Source organism: Puma concolor, chromosome E3 (assembly GCF_028749965.1).
Source record: "Puma concolor isolate L17-30 chromosome E3, mPumCon1.1.hap2, whole genome shotgun sequence".
In the NCBI taxonomy this organism is placed as follows: Eukaryota; Metazoa; Chordata; class Mammalia; order Carnivora; family Felidae; genus Puma; species Puma concolor.
The window spans coordinates 39,601,016-39,619,187 of NC_141682.1; the positions used below are offsets into that span (position 1 = coordinate 39,601,016).

At 52.5% G+C, this 18,172-nt stretch overlaps 1 protein-coding gene across 1 annotated transcript in view; it reads left to right on the forward strand.

Moving 5' to 3' along the window:
• Positions 1–18,172, forward strand: part of TRAP1 (TNF receptor associated protein 1) — a 47,165-nt gene that overhangs the window by 11,922 nt on the left and 17,071 nt on the right. The window contains exons 2-6 of the mRNA XM_086692157.1: positions 10,242–10,406; positions 11,254–11,336; positions 12,560–12,700; positions 15,049–15,120; positions 16,787–16,947. Coding sequence (XP_086548283.1) covers positions 10,242–10,406; positions 11,254–11,336; positions 12,560–12,700; positions 15,049–15,120; positions 16,787–16,947 — 622 coding nt within the window. The remainder of the gene's footprint in view (positions 1–10,241; positions 10,407–11,253; positions 11,337–12,559; positions 12,701–15,048; positions 15,121–16,786; positions 16,948–18,172) is intronic.

An 18,172-nucleotide genomic window follows, 5' to 3' on the forward strand; every position in this document is an offset into this window, starting at 1 on the left:
ATCTGAAGCAGGATCCAGGCTCTGAGCTGTCTGTACAGAGCCTGAGGTGGGGCTCAAACTCAGACTGAGAGATCATGACCTGAGCTGAAACCAAGAGTCAGACAGTTAACCGACTGAGCCACCCAGGTGCACTTTACCATTTCACTTTTCATTTTAGTGTCTGTTTTTGTTTTTTAATGAACAGAAGTTATTAATTTTGTCAAATATACCAGTCTTTCCCTTTGTGGTTTACCCCAGGGTTCTGCAAATAAGGTCCGTGGGTCAGGTCAGGCTCCCGGCCTGTTTTTGCAAGTAAAGTTTTCTTGGGACCCAGACATGCTTCTACTTTCACACATTTGTGGCCATTTTCCTCCTGTAATGGCAGAGTTGAGCGAGAGAGACCACAGGGCTCAGAAAGCCTAAAATATTTAACCACCTGCCTTGTCCAGAAAAAGTTTGCCAACCTCTGTTTACCCCAAGGTCATAAAGACCATCTAATTCCTTAGAAGTCGTCTCCTGATGCATTTCTAGCAAACAGGAGTGGGAGCCTTTATTTAAAGCTATACTCATTCTTTCTTTGCTGCTAAACTGTCCCAAGGGCTTTATTTTCAAGATTAGAAGATTAGAAAAGACTTGCAGACTAGCAGTCAAGGGCTAAGTCTGGCCATAAACAAATTGTGTTTGGTCCAAACATCAAAAAAAAATTTTTTTTTTAATGTTTTTATTTTTTATTTATTTTTATTTTTTTTTTCAACGTTTATTTATTTTTGGGACAGAGAGAGAGCATGAACGGGGGAGGGGCAGAGAGAGAGGGAGACACAGAATCGGAAACAGGCTCCAGGCTCCGAGCCATCAGCCCAGAGCCTGACGCGGGGCTCGACCTCACGGACCGCGAGATCGTGACCTGGCTGAAGCCGGACGCTTAACCGACTGCGCCACCCAGGCGCCCCATTAATGTTTTTATTTTTAAGAGAGAGAGCATGAGTGAGGGAGGTGCAGAAAGAGAGGGAGACACAGAATTCGTGGCAGGCTCCAGGCTCTGAGCTGTCAGCACAGAGCCTGACGCAGGGCTCGAACTCATGAGCCGTGACCTGGGCCGAAGTTGGACACTTAACTGACTGAGCCACCCAGGTACCCCTTTAATTATGTTTTTAATGTGTATTTTTGAGAGCGTGAGCAAGCGTGAGTGGGGGAGGGGCAGGAAGAAAGGGAGACACAGAATCTGAAGCAGGCTCCAGGCTCAGAGCTGTCAGCACAGAGCCCGACGCGGGGCTTGAACTCACGAACCGCAAGATCATGACCTGAGCCAAAGTCGGACGCTTAACCGACTGAGCCACCCAGGTGCCCCAATATTATTATTATTTTTTTTAGAGAGAGCACACACAAGCAGGAGAGAGGGGCAGAGGGAGAGAGAATCCTAAGCAGGCTCCACACAGCACAGAGCCCGACCCAGGGCTCACTCCCACAACCCTGGGATCATGACCTGAGCTGAAATCAAGAGTGGGATCCTTAACCGACTGAGCCTCCCAGGTGCCCCAGCTCTTGTTTTAAAGTGGATTATTAATCTGGTTGGACCCCAGCTGCAAACACACCAGTTGGATTCTTTTAGCCTTAACCGGGCTATTTGCAGTTTGTCCCCCACACATAGTTCAGGGGGTCAGCCAGATATTTAGAAGAATTTATTCCCAGAATTGGGGACTCCGTCTCTCTGACTCTCTCATTTCTGGGACCCTCTCCAGCTCCCCACTCTTCACCTTTTACGGTTCCCCTAGCGCCGCCTCCGGTTCCTCAGGGGCCGTGTCTGTGTCAGCCGCCCTGGGTTGAACGTGCCCTCCTCCCGTGCTGTTCTCTTCTTCCACGTGTCAGCTCTCCCCGAGGGTCTGCCTGCTTTGGCTGACTTCTCCAGAGACTTTAGGGAGCCCTTTTGTGTGGTTCCTGAGTTCATGGGTGTCCTCCACAGGCAGTTTGGCTGGAGGCTGTGACCCCGTCATGCTGGAAGTGGCACTCTTTGCAGTAAAGACAAAAAGTTGAATTGTTCTTGTCCATATCACATGTGGTAAGTGGGAGATTGTGCATTTCGGATAAGTAATTCAGGAAAACAGTCTGCCTGTTGCTCACAGCTTAAAATACTAAGTATGCCTGCGTCTAACGTGCAGTACTTGGGGGCGCCTGGGTGGCGCAGTCGGTTAAGCGTCCGACTTCAGCCAGGTCACGATCTCGCGGTCCGGGAGTTCGAGCCCCGCGTCGGGCTCTGGGCTGATGGCTCGGAGCCTGGAGCCTGTTTCCGATTCTGTGTCTCCCTCTCTCTCTGCCCCTCCCCCGTTCATGCTCTGTCTCTCTCTGTCCCAAAAATAAATAAACGTTGAAAAAAAAAAAAAAAGAATAAAGTGTAGTACTTACTTGGCATGCCATTTTGAAGCAAAACCGTTGTAGGCAAGCACAGTGGCTGAGGTAGAGAAGAGTGATAAAAAATAAAAAAAAGTACCCAGTGTGTTTTGACTCATTTGCCTTCCTTGACGGCCCCTATAGGCCGTTGTACTTTTAATCCCTCTTCCCAGTCACTGATGGCCCTGCAGGAGCGCTGAGCGACTTGTGGCTGACCGGATGTACTTGTGCTCGCACCTAGCGATGCGCGTGCTGGTAAGTTGCGTGTTTGTAACGAGCTGCTTCTGTGCCGGGGGCTGTGGTGTTCGGAGAAACGTGGCTCTTCTTGCCTTGGTTGAGCTTGATACTAAGAAATGTTGTAATCTGGTGAAATGTTTTCCATGAGCAAACAGTTAATCGTAGAAGTGCCACAAGCTGGTTTATAACAGCACTTTCCAATGAGTAGCATAGAAAATAAGTACTCTGAATTCCGTCGAAAGAGGGGGTTGAGCCGCTGGGGATGGGAGAGCCTCACACCAGGTCCTGAAGCACTTCGGGTGGAGAGGAATGTGGTCGCTGGCAGAGGAAACAGCATGAGCACTGGCCCGTGTGGGGGGGTGTCAGACTCAAACTGTCGTTGCCATTTTGTGTGCCCCAAACCACCAAACAGCTGGATACTCCGACATTGTAGCCTGGCCCTGAGGCTTGTGGTTTTTCCTTCAGGGTATAGAGGAAGCGTGAGGACCGACAATGTGCAGGTCATGTATCTGTATCTGGTTCGGGCAGATTTACTGCTCTGTTGGTTTATTCTTACAGTCGTTGTGAAAAGTTAACCCCAAATCAAATTTGCTCTTAATAGTGCTGTTGATTAATGTAATCTCAGAATTATACTGGAAAGTTTTAAAGTCCTGGTTGGAAATACGGATTGAGGGGCGCCTGGGTGGCGCAGTCGGTTAAGCGTCCGACTTCAGCCAGGTCACGATCTCGCGGTCCGTGAGTTCGAGCCCCGCGTCGGGCTCTGGGCTGATGGCTCAGAGCCTGGAGCCTGTTTCCGATTCTGTGTCTCCCTCTCTCTCTGCCCCTCCCCCGTTCATGCTCTGTCTCTCTCTGTCCCAAAAATAAATAAACGTTGAAAAAAAAAATTAAAAAAAAAAAAGAAATACGGATTGGTTATTTCTTCCTTTTTCCTAACAGTGAGGACTTCTCTTACTCCATCACGAGCAACATATTAAATCATTTCACAAATATTGTATTAAGTGGGAGAAAAAAACCAACAGGAGTAGGAAAAGTAGGCCATGGGAAAATTGCATGAATCTTAGTGAGGAAGGCCTTTCCAAACGAGGCTGATTTGGGGAGGCTGCCGTGTGTCGCCCAGGACAGCTGCCTCGACCTCATGGGATCCGTGGCTACACTCAGCCTGGGCCTCAAGAGGAAGGTGGATCAGCGGGTGTGCTGGTACTTGGAGCTCTGTGACGTCTGTGCCACTGGATGCATCTAGCGCAGTGAGCTGCTCACCGTCCTCCAGGCCGTCGGAGCCATTAACCCCTGCGGCCACTCGACCGTGAGTGTGGAGTCACCAATATGGTGTTCTCCAAGATTGAGGTCAACGGGGTCGGAGAGCCGTCCCTGGGGGAGCTCACGGAGGGCATCCAGAAGGACCAGATGCTCCTGGATGTGGCGACAGGGAGCCCGGACCTTACCTGCGTGGTGCCCAGGTCCCAGAACAGGAAGGAGGACAATGAGGGGGAGGGGACCGGTGGCCGGGAGACTGAGGCAGCCGGCCCAGCCCACCGCCAAGCTGCTTCTCTGTTGGGGAGGGGATGCCTATGATCCCTGGGGTCGTGATTGTTGGAACACTAGATACAGTGTTCTGGGAAAGAAAGACTAATTTCGTTAAGACATAAAGCGCTCTTACAAGTCAATAAGAAAAAGATTGTAGTTCAAGAATGGTCAGAGGATACCAAAAGTCCATCATCAGAAAAGAAAATAAGAAATATTTACAGGGGCGCCTGGGTGGCTCAGTCAGTTAAGCATCCAACTTTTGATTTTGGCTCAGGGCATGATCTCACAGTTGGAGAGTTCAAGCCCCTAGTCAGGCTCTGTGCTGACAGTGAGGATCCTGCTTAGGATTTTCTCTCTCTCAATAAAAAAAATTGAAATACACCGAAAACATTTTTAAAAAAAGAAAATACTTTTAATACATTGTTTAAAATACATTTTTAAAAAAAGAAAAAATGTTAATGTGTATTTTATTTTTGAGAGCGTGAGTGGGGGAGAGGCAGAGGGCAAGGGAGATTCAGAATCCAAAGCAGGCTCCAGGCTCTGAGCTGTCAGCACAGAGCCCGACGTGGGGCTCGAACCCACAGACTGTGAGATCATGACCTGAGCCGAAGTCAGAGGCTCAACCGACTGAGGCACCCAGGCGCCTCCAAAAAGTAAATATTTATAAATAAGGGCAGGTCTGTCTCGCTCCTAGTAAGGGGAATGAAAATGACAGCTACAGCAAAAGTCTCAACTGACTGATGGGCAGAGATCCAAACATTCCCAGCATCACCCTGGCAGCCACATGAGGTGACACTCCCGGGGGTGCTGCCCGAGCGTAGACCGATGGTCTCTGGAGGGTGACCCGGCAGCATCAACCACGGTTTAAACTGGACGCAACCTGGGACCTGGTGACTTTCTAGATGTGCGCCCAGATGCAGGCTGGGCTGTAAATGAAGTGACGCGTGCAAGGATGTCCCTCACGGTGTTGTTTCACACTTCGGAATATTCTGTGCCTTACAGAGCTCTCGTGCAAATACCGCCTGGGATCCCCTCCTCTTGGTTTCCCCTAATGTTAACGCCTCCCGTAGCCTGCGGCAGTTACTGAACGCTAAAGCCGCGGTGCCCCGTGCTAGCAAGTAGCGGGCCAGTCGTGCTGGCGCTGATCCTGTTTCACCATTGATGTCCTCTTCTGTCCAGGGCCACGTGGTCATCATGCCACCTCAGTGCATCCCAGTCTGTCTGTCCTTCTGGATCGCGACACTTGGGAAGAGTACTGCCCGGGGCTTCGCGGGGTGTCCCTAGATGTGGGTTAGTCTGACGATTTTACGGTTAGGTTGAGATGCATGTTTGGCAGGAACACGCCGGAGGGGAGGCCACGCCCTCTCACCCCACCGGCCTGGGCACTGCAGGCGTTGACCCGTCTCGTGCCGGGTGACTTCATTTGGAGATACCTGCCATTTTCTTCACGGTCCACTACTGGTCTTTTTCTTTGAAATCAGTGGGTGTCTCGTGGTGGACACGTGGAGATTTTGCAAACGTTCTCTTTCTTGAGGACGTTTAAACAGCAGTTTATCCCTGTAACCGGCGTCGACTGCCGCGCTTGCCCGACGGAGGTGACCTGTTTCCACCATTCCTTACACGTTTATTAATTGTAGTTGTGAGGAAGAGGTCTTTCCTCCCCCATTTATTTATAAGTCATTTGTGGACTCATGGATGTCTCTTTTATTCATCGGCTTACATCCTCCTTGTGTTGCTCAGATGGTCCCGGGCTTTGCCTCTGGGAGTGCCTTCCAGGTGGAGCTGGTGCCCTTGTGAAGCACCCTCCTTGTGAGCCCTTCATCCCTTCCTGGCGGGACCTGGGGAACCGAGGTCTGGTGCCCAGGAGGGCGGCCAGCCACCACCCCTGGCCTGACCAAGGCGTGGGCTGAGAAACAGTTCTGGGGCGGCCGCCCTCCCTGGTGACAGGCGCTGTCGCTGCTGGAGCTCCCGCCTCCAGGCCTGTCAGCGGACGGCTAGGAAGTATGTGTACGTGGACCCCCACACGCACCTCGATGTTTGTTTCTGCACCCAGTCTGTCCGTAGCGGGACAATCCTGCTTCTGCTCCGATGCCAACCCGCGCCGGCGGCTGGCCCTTTCCCTGTTGGTAACTCCTTGCTCCTAACTCAAGGTCCACCGGTACTCCCTTGGCAGATCCGGCAGTTTGAGGATGGCTGGTGGTTTGCTACAGTGATTGTACGCAGGCCTTTTTGAGGCTGACTTCAGGAGGCGGTGCCAGTACCATTTTCCAAAGCGACTTCGGTTAGGATGCTTATGCTGTTTATGATACAGTTACGCACGTTTGCTACTGTTTCTTTCTCGGTGAATGTTCCCCACATGCCCGGGTTGCTCTGACTTACTCTGCGGTCCTGTGGTTCTCAGAGTCAGGTACGAAAGGGTGTGCTCAGAAACGTCACGTTCCCCTCAGCTCTGCTACCCTGTCCCCAGCCCTCCACTCTTTCCGTTTTGTTCCCACATACCCATTATGGGTTGAATTGTTGCCTCCCTAAAAGATACTGAATTCCTGACCTCCGTGACCTATGAGTGGGACCTTTTTGGAAACAGGGTCCTCGCAGATGATCAAGTTAAGATGAGGCCATTAGGGTGGACCCTCATCCACTGTGGCCGTGTCTTTATAAACAGAGGAATTTGCATATGGAGTCACACGTGCAGAGAGGGAAGATGCAGTGTCCAAGCCAAGGGACACTTGAGGCTACGGAAGCGAGGAGAGGGGCCTGGGACAGAGTCTTCGCGCAGCCTCAGAAGGAGCCACCCCTGCCAGCGCTCTGTTCTTGGCCTCGCGCCTCCTGAACTGTGAGCTGAGAGATTTCTGTCGTTTGAGCTGCTGTCTGTGGTGCTCTGTTCAGCAGCCCCGTGAAACAGTCTCACAAGTTTCTGGTTACTCCTGTGTTTCTTCCTCACGGAGGAGTAGAGACGCTCAGTCTTTCTGTATCCTCTCCTTCCGTCCATGAAAGGTGACACACAGCACACAGTTCTGTGGCACTTCGGGGCCTTGGTTTTAACAGCATGAGACTAGAAACAGTTGAAACACCCATCGGCTGAGCACTGCTTGCCCATTACAGTGGAGTATTATTTGTTCGTTAAAAAGAATAAGGAACTCTGGGTGGCGAAATGGAGTATGTGAGATGTGTTCAGTTTTCGTTTTACTTTCCGTTAACATAAAATACGGTGCTCTATTAGTTTCAGGCTTTCCGATTAGTGGTTCAACACTTCCTACTTTGCCCAGGGCTCATCACCTGTTCAACCCCTCCCCCTGCCCTGAGGCGGGGGGGGGGGGTGTTCTTGATTAAAATACTTAACACACGGAATATGACCCGGAAGTAGAAAGGCCTGCCAGCATCCGACAGCTCCCCTCCCTCCTCTGGAGTTTGGAACAGGCCATCTGTAGGAGTCTCAAAATACTGAGAGCCCATCGCCTCTGAGTTTTTTGATTTCATGGGCCTTCTGGTTTCCTTTGGGGTAAGAATGGCTTTTATTTGGGGAGACATTGAGGGAATGCGATCTGTTTTCTGAGAGGACCGGAAAGCACATGGCAGGAAGAAGGCTCTGTTAGCAGAACAAGGTGGGAGAGAAAGTGGGGGTGAATGGTCAGTTCAGTAGGTTCTTGCAAATGCATTGGTCAAGAGTACTTCACTCCAAGTAGAATTAACCAGTGGAAAACCAGCTTCTTCCCTTGAGGCCGTCTGTGTTACCTGATGATTGCGGGGTACATCTACAGGAATGTGGGAAATGATCCCTGTGTGCTGAGCTTGGTGGTGTAGGGGAAAGGGGCACAGGTACCCCAGTGCTGGTGACCATGCAGGTTGGGGGTGTGAGGGGCAGGAGGAGGTAGGATTCCAGAAAATTTGGAGGATGTTGCTTGCCGGAGGGCAGGGAATACCAGCCGGAAGCATTTAGAGTTGACAGGGTTGCGTTCAGGAATGAGTCTTCAGAATTGGGGAAATAACCGTTGGAATTGTCGCTGGAAGAGTAACGTATAGAAATTTAAGGGACAGATTGGAAGAAATGGGACTGCAGACAGGGAGACCCCCTCCAAGGCTTTTGAACCCATCGAGATGCGGGCACCAGGGGCTGGATGGGACAGCGGGAGTTGCCCTCGCGGCATGGTGGGGGGCGGGGGAGGGGGAGCCCTGATGAGTGCTACGCTCCCACCTTCCCACTGGCAGAAGACTCCTGAACACCACACCTCTGTCCCTTCCTGTGGCTAGGCGGTAGGGTGGGGTGCCAGTCAGCCCAGGGTGGAGGAGGAGGAAGGGGAGGAGGACTTCTGAAGGGCTGTTGGCTCCGCTGAGGCTCTGGCTGCTCCTCTCTCTGATGTGGGACCCGCCTTGGGGCCAGACGCTCATAAGTCAGCAGGGCCCCTATGGAACTTGAACCCACATCCCGTCCTGAGGCTGACCCTGGGTCTCCTCCCTCACCCATTCCTCCTTATCCCAGTCCCATCAATTTTCTCCCTAAGTCCTGCCCTGCTTCAGAGCAGGGGCCCAGCTTTTGTGGGGAATGCGTCCCTGGCAGGAGGCAGCAGGACAACTCACTGGGGTCATGGGGTGGGGAGGTGCTGCCTGGGGTCACGGGGGCTTTGTCACTCCTGGCTTGGTGCAGAGTGTTCACCAAACCCTCTAACCGAGTAGCATTTCATTCTAGGAGTGCCCCAGCTTTCTGTTCTTTCTTTTCTTTCCAGAGAATTACACGTTCAGACTTCTTGGAAATTGAATATTTTCTGAATCAGAGTAGGCGTTTTTAAGGTGTTCTGCATAGAGATAAAGGCTAAGGTCATGTTATTTGTAAATCTAGGAGTAAACTTAAAGAAAAGGCAAGTTTTTATACCTTGTAGGAACGTGGATGTTGATATGTTGGGCTTCGAACCCTCCAGATCCTTTGTGGACATTCGAATTCATTCCTTTCTGACGTGTGTGGGACCCAGCAGGCCGGTGCATCTCATGTAGGTCTAGACTCTGACACGGGGTGTCTTGCGTTGTCTGACGTGTGTCCTTGAAAGCATCGGGCATTAGGTACCTCCTAACTGACCCCAGGCTCCGGCTTGGTGGCCTGGAGTCAGGTGAGCGATGCTGTCCTGAGGGGCTGCTAGTAAAGTGAGTTTCCTGCCCAGGAGCCTGGAGGCATCTGCGTTTCTGTGGTCTCCAAGGGCAGATGGCGCTGCCCACGCCAGGCTGCAGACCTCAGTGTCAGATGGGGGGTCGCCTTCTTTCCTCACAGCGGTCCCTCAGTTGGCCATGCTGAGCGAGAAATTACAGAAAACTAATGTGAGACTGTGTGAGTCCCCTTCCTGATTACCAGGTAGGGGGGGATCATCTGCTGGTTTCTGGTTTTTAAGTGTACTAATTTAAAATTATTTACATGTATATTTTTTAGTGTTATTTACATTTAGAGAGACAGCACAAGCTGGGGAGGGGCAGAGAGAGAGGGAGACACAGAATCTGAAGCAAACTCCAGGCTCCGAGCTGTCAGCACAGAGCCCAGCACAGGAACCGTGAGATCATGACCTGAGCTGAAGTTGGAGGCTTAGCCAACTGAACGACCTAGGCACCCCCAAATGTACTAATTTTAAAAGAGTTTGGACAAGAAGAGAAGCAGTCAAGAAGTATTCTTTAGAACATGGTGAGACTGTTTCAGACCATTAATGTAAAAATTTGGATCCCTCTTAGGTGTATATTTTTTCCTCCCCCTTTTCCTGGGTGTCACAGGGTGAGGAAGGCTGGCCTGTGTTACTTCGGGCTCCTAGAGGGGCCGTGAGCGCCGAGGCGTGTCTGAGTCTGTGGGTTTGTGCCTGTTTGAGGCCTCTGCCTGCCTCGCGCACCTCTGCCCTGCGTTGGGACTCTTTCTTGGTATTTGATATGTGTGAGGCTGTGTTCCCAAAACTTCGCTGAAACACCCACGCTGCTCAGCGTTCAGTCACTTGTGATTTCTCCTGGTGCCACTGGGTCTTCTGGGCAATGGCTTGCCTCAGACAATTCCACGTGGGCACCTGCAGCAGCGGCCAGATGGAAACACGTCAGGGTGTTGTGTTTCCGATGTCTTTTTCATGCTTGTTCTTTCCGCGTGTTTGTCTTTTCAGGAAAAGCCACTCTGTGTCCTTGGCGGACCCCAGCCCCGTCCAGGAACCCCGGGAGAAACCTGGCTTCGAGCTTCCATGCCGCACGGCTCTTCAGCTCGCAGGCTGCTGAGGACCGGACGGAGGAGCCCCTGCACTCCATCATCCACAGCACGGAGACCGTGCAGGGTACTGTCTTCAGCCGGCCGGGGTCCGCGGAGCCGTGGCCTCGTTGCTGGCCTGTGAGGGGAGGTTTTTGAGGCAGAAGCAGTGATTGGTAAAGCCACCCACTTGCTTCGGATGGAAGGTCTTCGTGAGAGGGAGGGTTCCCCAAAGCAAAGCATCGTCTGTTCCCGTCTTCGCAGGGACTCCTGACCACCGTCCCGGTGTCTTGCCCCCCTCGGGTGGTTGCCCGGGAGTCCGCGGCGGGGTCCTTCCCCAGATGGGGATTTGGGGCACGTCCGCTCACGATCTTGGAGGCGGGATGGAAACTCGGTACTGGCCCTGCTGGCGCAGGACAGCCTCCGACACGGTCCTGTCCGCTCCCGGGCCCGGGAGAGCAGTCTGTGGAGCGGGGCCATTTCTGGCTTTCAGATGACAACACCGACTGTGATATTTGGGTTAAGAAGTGAGGTTTTGTTAGTCTTCCGAATGATTAATTTGGAAGCCACAGTTCTGAAGAATAGAATGCGGGGTCTGGTTGTTAGAGGCAGTACGATTCTCACGTCCAGGCACCTCGGGAAGGGCCGGCCTCGATGTTCCCTTGAGGTGGCCGTCCCGCGCGACAGGTGAGTGGCAGGAGGCGGGGGAGGCTCCCTTTGCGCCTTTCTGTGGACGGAGCGGACCCACTGGCTCGTTCCTTGCTGAGGCCTCCTGCCTGAGAGCCCCGATGGCTTGGTTTCTTCCTTTTTTGTTTACTCTTGTGAAAAACATTTAAAGCTCATTACCTGAAACAGTTGTTTGGATGTTATGTAGCATATTCTTCCACGAAAATAGAAATTACACTTTATTGGTTGTTTCTGTGATTCATTACTAGGTTCCATTTCCAAACATGAGTTCCAGGCCGAGACAAAGAAGCTTCTGGACATTGTTGCCCGTTCCTTGTACTCCGAGAAAGAGGTGTGGCACCTGCTAATCACTGCCAGCACAGCGGGGTTTTTATTTTTGGGGGTAGGGGGGACACACGATTTTTATGCTCTTCTGGGGAAATGCTAGGTAGTCTCTTAGCTGTGAGAACACATTAAATCTCGACAGGTCCGGATCTTAGCTACCGGCAAGAGGATTTTAACTAAAATCTATTCGGGTTTCACGGACAGATAGGCCCAGATGATTCTTCCTGCTAGATTGACTCTGGGGGTTAATTGATCTTGCTGATAGTTTAGAATCCCTTCCAGATACTGGCACGGGGGCCCTGCTGGGATTCATTTCTGCGGTGGTGGAGTCGTGTCGTGAGTCCGCGGGAGGGAGACCCCAGCCCTTTGGCGAGGGGGGCAGGGAGATGAAGCGGAGTGAGGGGTGACAGGCAGTGTGGGAGAGGAGAAACGGTCCACTGCCGGCTCATTATTGCTGCAGTGCAAAGGGGAACTTTGAGCACGATATTCCAAAGTTAAAAGGGACTTTTTAGGGAATACTTTCAAGCCTTGTTCTGTCACGCACTGTATTCAGGTAGCCCCGTGGCACCCAGAGGTGTGTCTGTGTAGGTGGAAGTGCTGTTTGAGGTAAAGGTGCTTTCTAGACACCGGTGGTTGGGCCCTGGGGCTCCTTCCTCCCCGCACATTCTCGACCTTCCTTAAAGCCATGGGTCCTTCTTCAAGGGTCAGAAGAAACCCAGGTTGGGGGATAGGTATTTGGACATCCCTGGTCAGGAGTCGAGTAAGAAGTGCTCACCCGGGGCTCTTAAAATTTGAGCTGACGATGGGGCGCCTGGGTGGCGCAGTCGGTTAAGCGTCCAACTTCAACCAGGTCACGATCTCACGGTCCGTGAGTTCGAGCCCCGCGTCGGGCTCTGGGCTGATGGCTCAGAGCCTGGAGCCTGTTTCCGATTCTGTGTCTCCCTCTCTCTCTGCCCCTCGCCCGTTCATGCTCTGTCTCTCTCTGTCCCAAAAATAAATAAACGTTGAAAAAAAAAAAATTAAAAAAAAAAAAAATTTGAGCTGACGAAACAGATTGATGCTTGACTTCGGGCTTGATTTTGAGGGTCAGAGTTTCCTCCTCAGGGCTGTCAGGGCCTTACATCATTTTGTGACCTGCCCCCGAGGACAGTGAGTTGTGTCTGAGAACACTGGGGGGTCCGCACGCCGCACAGCTTCTGCGGCGCTGGCATCGTCCTTCCGTGTCCGCAGGTGTTTATACGGGAGCTGATCTCCAACGCGAGCGACGCCTTGGAAAAGCTGCGGCACAAGCTGGTGTCTGAAGGCCAAACGCTGCCAGAAATGGAGATTCACTTACAGACGGACGCTGAGAAAGGCACCATCACAATCCAGGTACCCTCCGAAGCGCCCTGATGCTTGTCGTGTGCGCAGGACCTGCCTTTTTGTTACGCCTCTAGGCTCCAAGTGATGCGCCGACGGTCTTCATCGTTAACTCTTATTTTCACGTAGTGTAAAAATAACGCTCATTCAGTGTAGAAAATGTGGAAGACACGGATAAGCCGAACAGAAGCAAATTTCAAATCACCCCATCATTCGAGGCTAACCACTGTTACCATTTTAGCGTATATCAATTTAGGTTTTTGGGGTCTGCATTTACTTACATATCTAAACATTTTTAAACCATACATGTATTTTCTATGTACTTTTTACATTTTTAACTGTGCTTTTTCTCGTGTAATGCAAGTTCCCCTGTGTTGTTATGTATTCTGTGGTACTTTTTTTTCTTTTGAGAGAGAGAGAACGTGTGTGAGAGACAGAGAGGGGCAGAGGGAGAGAAAGAATCCCAGGCAGGCTCCATGCTCAGCTCAGAACCCAACAACGACCCTGAGCTCCTGATCTGAGCTGAAATCAGAAGCCCCCACGCCCAACCGAGTGAGCCCCCTGGCGCCCCCTGTGGTACTATTTTTAATTGCAGCCTGCCATTTGGATTAACAGTCTTGCTTTAGATGAAGTAATACTTTTGGCTCTTGTGGCCTTTTGAATATGTTCAGGTCAGAAAGAAAGGCAAAAGTGGGGGGCTTATCAGACAGAGGGCGTGAGGGACGTAATAATGCCGAAACGGCTGCTTTCAGGGTCCTGGGGTGATGGCTGGAAGTGCGGGAGGTGTGTCTGCGAGGCCGAAGGACGCACTCCCGTGGGGTCCGAGCGGACATGTCTGACGGGGACTTCCTGCCTCCACCCAGTGAGCTTGGTTTGGCCGCTCAGGACTGTGCTGGAGCACGTGCCTTGGGCTCTCTTGCTCACTCACTGCCTCCGTTCCACGTGTGTGCGCCTACTTTGCTGCTGTTGTTTAAAGAAGCTTTCTCAAGGAAAGACTCACATACGGTAAAGTGTTCACCAGGTTCAAGTGTACACATTCATGGAACCATGGTTCCATCATGATTTCCTCCCCCCAGATTTCCTTCTCCCTTCCCGGTGGTCCCTGTCAGCCGCTGATCTGCTCTCTGTCCCTTTGGCTTTGTGTTTTCTAGAATTCCATATGAACAGAGGTTGAGTCTCACCTCTTTCACTTAGCATAATGCTTTGAGACGCATCCATAGTGCAGCACGTAGCAGTAGCTTGTTTGGTTTTACCCGGAGAAGTATTCTGCTCTGTGCCCGTATCACGGTTCATTCCCCACTCACCACTCGATGGGCACTTGGGTTGTTTCCATTTTGGGAGTGTTAGAGGTAAAGCTGCTGTGGACACGTGTTTTCATGTCTCTTGGGTGAGTATGTCGGAGTGGGTCTGCTGGGTGAGTGTGTGTTTAACTTTGACTTCCCCGAAGTGGTCTCCTGGTTTGCATTCGTATTAGGGGCGTATGTCCAGGGGAGGTCTAGCTTCCACACATCCCTGCCGACACCTGTTATTGTCAGCCTTTTAAATTTTAGCCATCATAGTGGATGAGCTGTGAGTCCCATTGTGGTTAATTTGCATTTCCCTGATGATTCAGGGTTAATGCTGAGCATCTTCTCATGTCTCTTTGCCATTTCTGTATATTCCTGTGTCCAGATTTTTGGTTTGTTTTTAGTCAAGTTGTTTTTTTCTGTTGAGTTGTAAGAGTTCTTCATATATTCTGGATAGAAGCTCCATATCAGATACACGCTTTGCAGACACCCTTCTCCCATTCTGTGGCTCGCCTTTTTGTTTTCTTAGAGGTGATTTTTGTAAAGCAAATTGTAATGAAGTCCAGTTTATCACCTTTTCATTCCCTGTTTTGTCCTTTCGGTAACCTCAGAAATCTCTGCCTCTTCCACGGTCAGAGATTTTCCCCTGTGTTTTTTTCTAGAAGTTCTGCAGTCTTCGCTCCTGCTCTGGGTCTGCAGTCTGTTTGGGGTGTGGTGTAAGGGGAGGGCCAGGGTCGAGTGCCCGTGGCTGCCTGGTTTCAGCACTGTCTACTTTCCTTTCCCCCACCGAATTATCTTGGAACCTTTGTTAAAAATCAAGTACCACAGTCTGTGCAGCTGTGTTTCTGGACTCTGTCTCTTTGGTCTGTGTGTGTCTGCTAGTGGGGAGCGTTCTAGTGTGGCCTGGCCCATGTGACTAGAATTAATCTCTCTGATGACGTGTGGGGTGTGACTTCTCTGGGTCCTCACTGGCAGCTATAACTGATGCTTCTTGCCCCTGGGGCTGTCCGCCCGTGTCTGTCCCAGCTCCCCCACGTGCTGGTAGCCCGGAGCTTAGCGTGCCTCTCTCCTCAGGACACTGGCATCGGGATGACACAGGAGGAGCTGGTGTCCAACCTGGGGACGATTGCCAGGTCGGGGTCAAAGGTAAGCCCCCGTGGCCCCATCCTCGGGTGCTGCAGCCGCTGCCCCGCTCAGGGCTCCAGGGTCTTTCCTCCAGGCAGCTCCGACCAGAGAGGGTAGGACGCCAGCTTCAGCAGGAATGTTCTCAGGTGTGAGCTCTGTGCTGGCGCTGTGGGAACACTAGGATGTGATTTCCTTGCCATCACGGGGACCTTTGAGGTGGTTTCTCTTTTTTGTCGATGAAGAGGTGGAAAATAAGTACTTTGCCCGTAGCTAGAAATCGGCCGACCCCAGGCTCAAAGCCTGTCTGTCGGAGTCTGGAAAGCACCGCTGTGCCTCCTGCCTTTCTCCAAATCCCTGCTCAGCGATTGCTTGAGCTCCCTCAGCTCGAGGCAGAAGGCCCGGCAGAGGCGGCGTCCTTCCTCTCCTGCCTGTCAGCACCGTTCACAGTAGTCCCGTCTGCGGGCAGGCGGCCCTTCACGGCCCCTCTGTGGGGACAGGCGGGCGGGCGGTCACGGGGCCTCTGCCAGCCTGCGACCAGGGTGAGGTGGCCGTCAGCTGCCTGTGTACTTCTCCTTGGCGACTAAATGCTTTTTGTTTGTCTCGTGGGCCTAAGTGGTGCCTAAAATAGTCCTTTACGAAACTGCTTGAAATAGTTTAATTGTTGGTCCAAGGTGATTTGCAGAAATTCTACTTTTAAGAAACGTTACCATAACCGTTACTCGCCAACCACCACCCCCACCCCGCCCCGGTCCGCATTACATCTTTGGTTACGTCCATCCCTGTCGAGGAAAGTCTGTGCCCTCACATACGGTAGCCACTGGCTACACATGGTTGTTTGGATTTCAATTAAACGTGATATAAAACTTCATTCCTCGGGTGCAGTAGCCCCATTTCAAGTGTTCGACATCCAAATGTGGTCCACAGCCATCGTGGAACACTTCCTCCACAGACGTGATCGTGGTGATGAATGTGTGCGTTTTACTTTATTTTTAGTGTTTATTTTTGAAAGAGAGAAACAGAAACAGTGTGAGCGGGGGCGGGGCAGAGAGAGAGGGAGACACAGAATCCGAAGCAGGCTCCAGGCTCCGAGCTGTCAGCCCAGAGGCCGACATGGGGCTCGAACCCACAGACCGTGAGATCATGACCCGAGTTGAAGGCAGACGCTCAACTGGCTGAGCCGCCTAGGCGCCCCTGTTGTACTTTATTTTTAATCTTAGGAACGTCGGTAACATGAGTTCTAAAAATCTAGTGCCTTCTGTACCGTATCAAAATCTGTATTTGGTGCGTACTGTTTCTGCATGAAGCTGAGAATCTGGGAGACACGCGGAAGGCACGTTTAGGCATCTCCCGACATCCCGAACTCCAGGGACCACTGCTTTCTGTGCTCCACTCCCTCAGACCACCGCCGCCCCTGCACCCGAGGAGTGTGGCCCGCGGCCGACAGGCAGGCCTGTGGTTCTGAGTTAGACACGGACTCAGCGTCCCACAGCCCATCTGGGGTCCCTCAGCCGTCACTTCCCACACTGCCCCACGGTGTGTGACCTGGGGTGAAAAACCACTCGGTGTGATTGCGTTGAGGATTAAGTGTGACCTCCGCTTGCACTCCGGAAAGGACACAGGGCGTCACAAACGTCTATTCTCTCTGGGGAGGGGGCACCCTTCCTCTGACCAGCCTTCGCCACCACAGGCCTTTCTGGAGGCGCTGCAGAGCCAGACGGAGGCCAGCAGCAAGATCATCGGCCAGTTCGGAGTGGGTTTCTACTCGGCTTTCATGGTGGCTGACAGAGTGGAGGTGTATTCCCGCTCCGCGGACCCGGGCAGCCCTGGTTACCAGTGGCTCTCAGATGGGTGAGTAAGTGAGAGCAGGCCTCACGTCACACACGGGGCCGCCCCAGGTGCGTGCACTGAGGCGCACTTAGGCACACAGCTAAAGTGTTACCACTTCCCTTGGGAAGTTAGGGTCTCTTACCAAAATGCCAGTGGACCTTTGTGGGCTTTTTTATGAAGCCCGAACCTCAGGCTTTGGGAGCTGGTTCCTCCTTCCCTTGCAGATGGCCCATGGCATGTGGGTGTCCCCTGTGGTGTGTGGTTTCAGAGGGCGGCCTGTCACCAGCGTGGCCTCGGGACCAGCCGGCCTTGCTGGACTTGGTCGTGCAGGAGCCCGTTCCTGAGTGCTTCCCACCTCGGACTCCCGGGCCTGCCCGCCCCCTCCTGTGCCACTCAGGCCCCAGGAGCTGCCTCTTAGATGCTTGCTTGTTCGCCGGCCCGCATGGGGGCCGTTAGCTGGAGGGTCCAGGAGAACCTCGAGACTGTTGGAGGAGAACGGCATCTTGGCCAAACGGAAGCGTGTACTTCATTTTTTTTTTTTTTTAATGTTTATTGATTTTTGAGCCACAGAAAGAGAATACAAGCTAGGGAAGGGCAGAGAGAGGGAGACCCAGAATCTGAAGCAGGCTCCAGGCTCTGAGCTGTCAGCACAGAGCCTGACGTGGGGCTCGAACTCACGAACCGTGAGATTATGACCTGAGCCCAAGTTGGAGGCTTAACCGACTGAGCCACCCAGGTGCCCCTGGAAGCGTGTACTTCAGTAGCCCCAGATCTTTGTTTCCGGATCCTGCTCTCCCGATGGGAGCGCAGCCCATCCCCCTCAGTCACAGCTGAGGCTCCTGTGTGCCTTCCGCCAAGGAGATGTTCAGAGGAAGCGGGCCAGGATAGGGACAGGGTGCCTTTTGGGGGCACATCCCCTCCTTTTGTACTTGGGAAACAGTCTCTCCGCCTGGCCTCTGCCAGAGGTTCAGAAACCGGGAGTTCACACGCGTCTCCGTGCATCTGCCCTTTCCACCCAGTGTCGCATGGCAGCAGCGGGGTCACTTCGGGTGACCCTAAACACCACGAGGGGGCGCCTATGATCGGGAGAGCCCCACGCCCCAGCCCCACATCCCACACCCCACCCCGGCAGCCTCTCTCCCTGGAGGAGACACGATGGGCTCAGAAACGGTGGCACCCAAGCTTGTCTTTCTGGGCATCGACGGTCCCAGGTGGAGGACTCGTCAGCTTTGCTTTGTGTGATTGG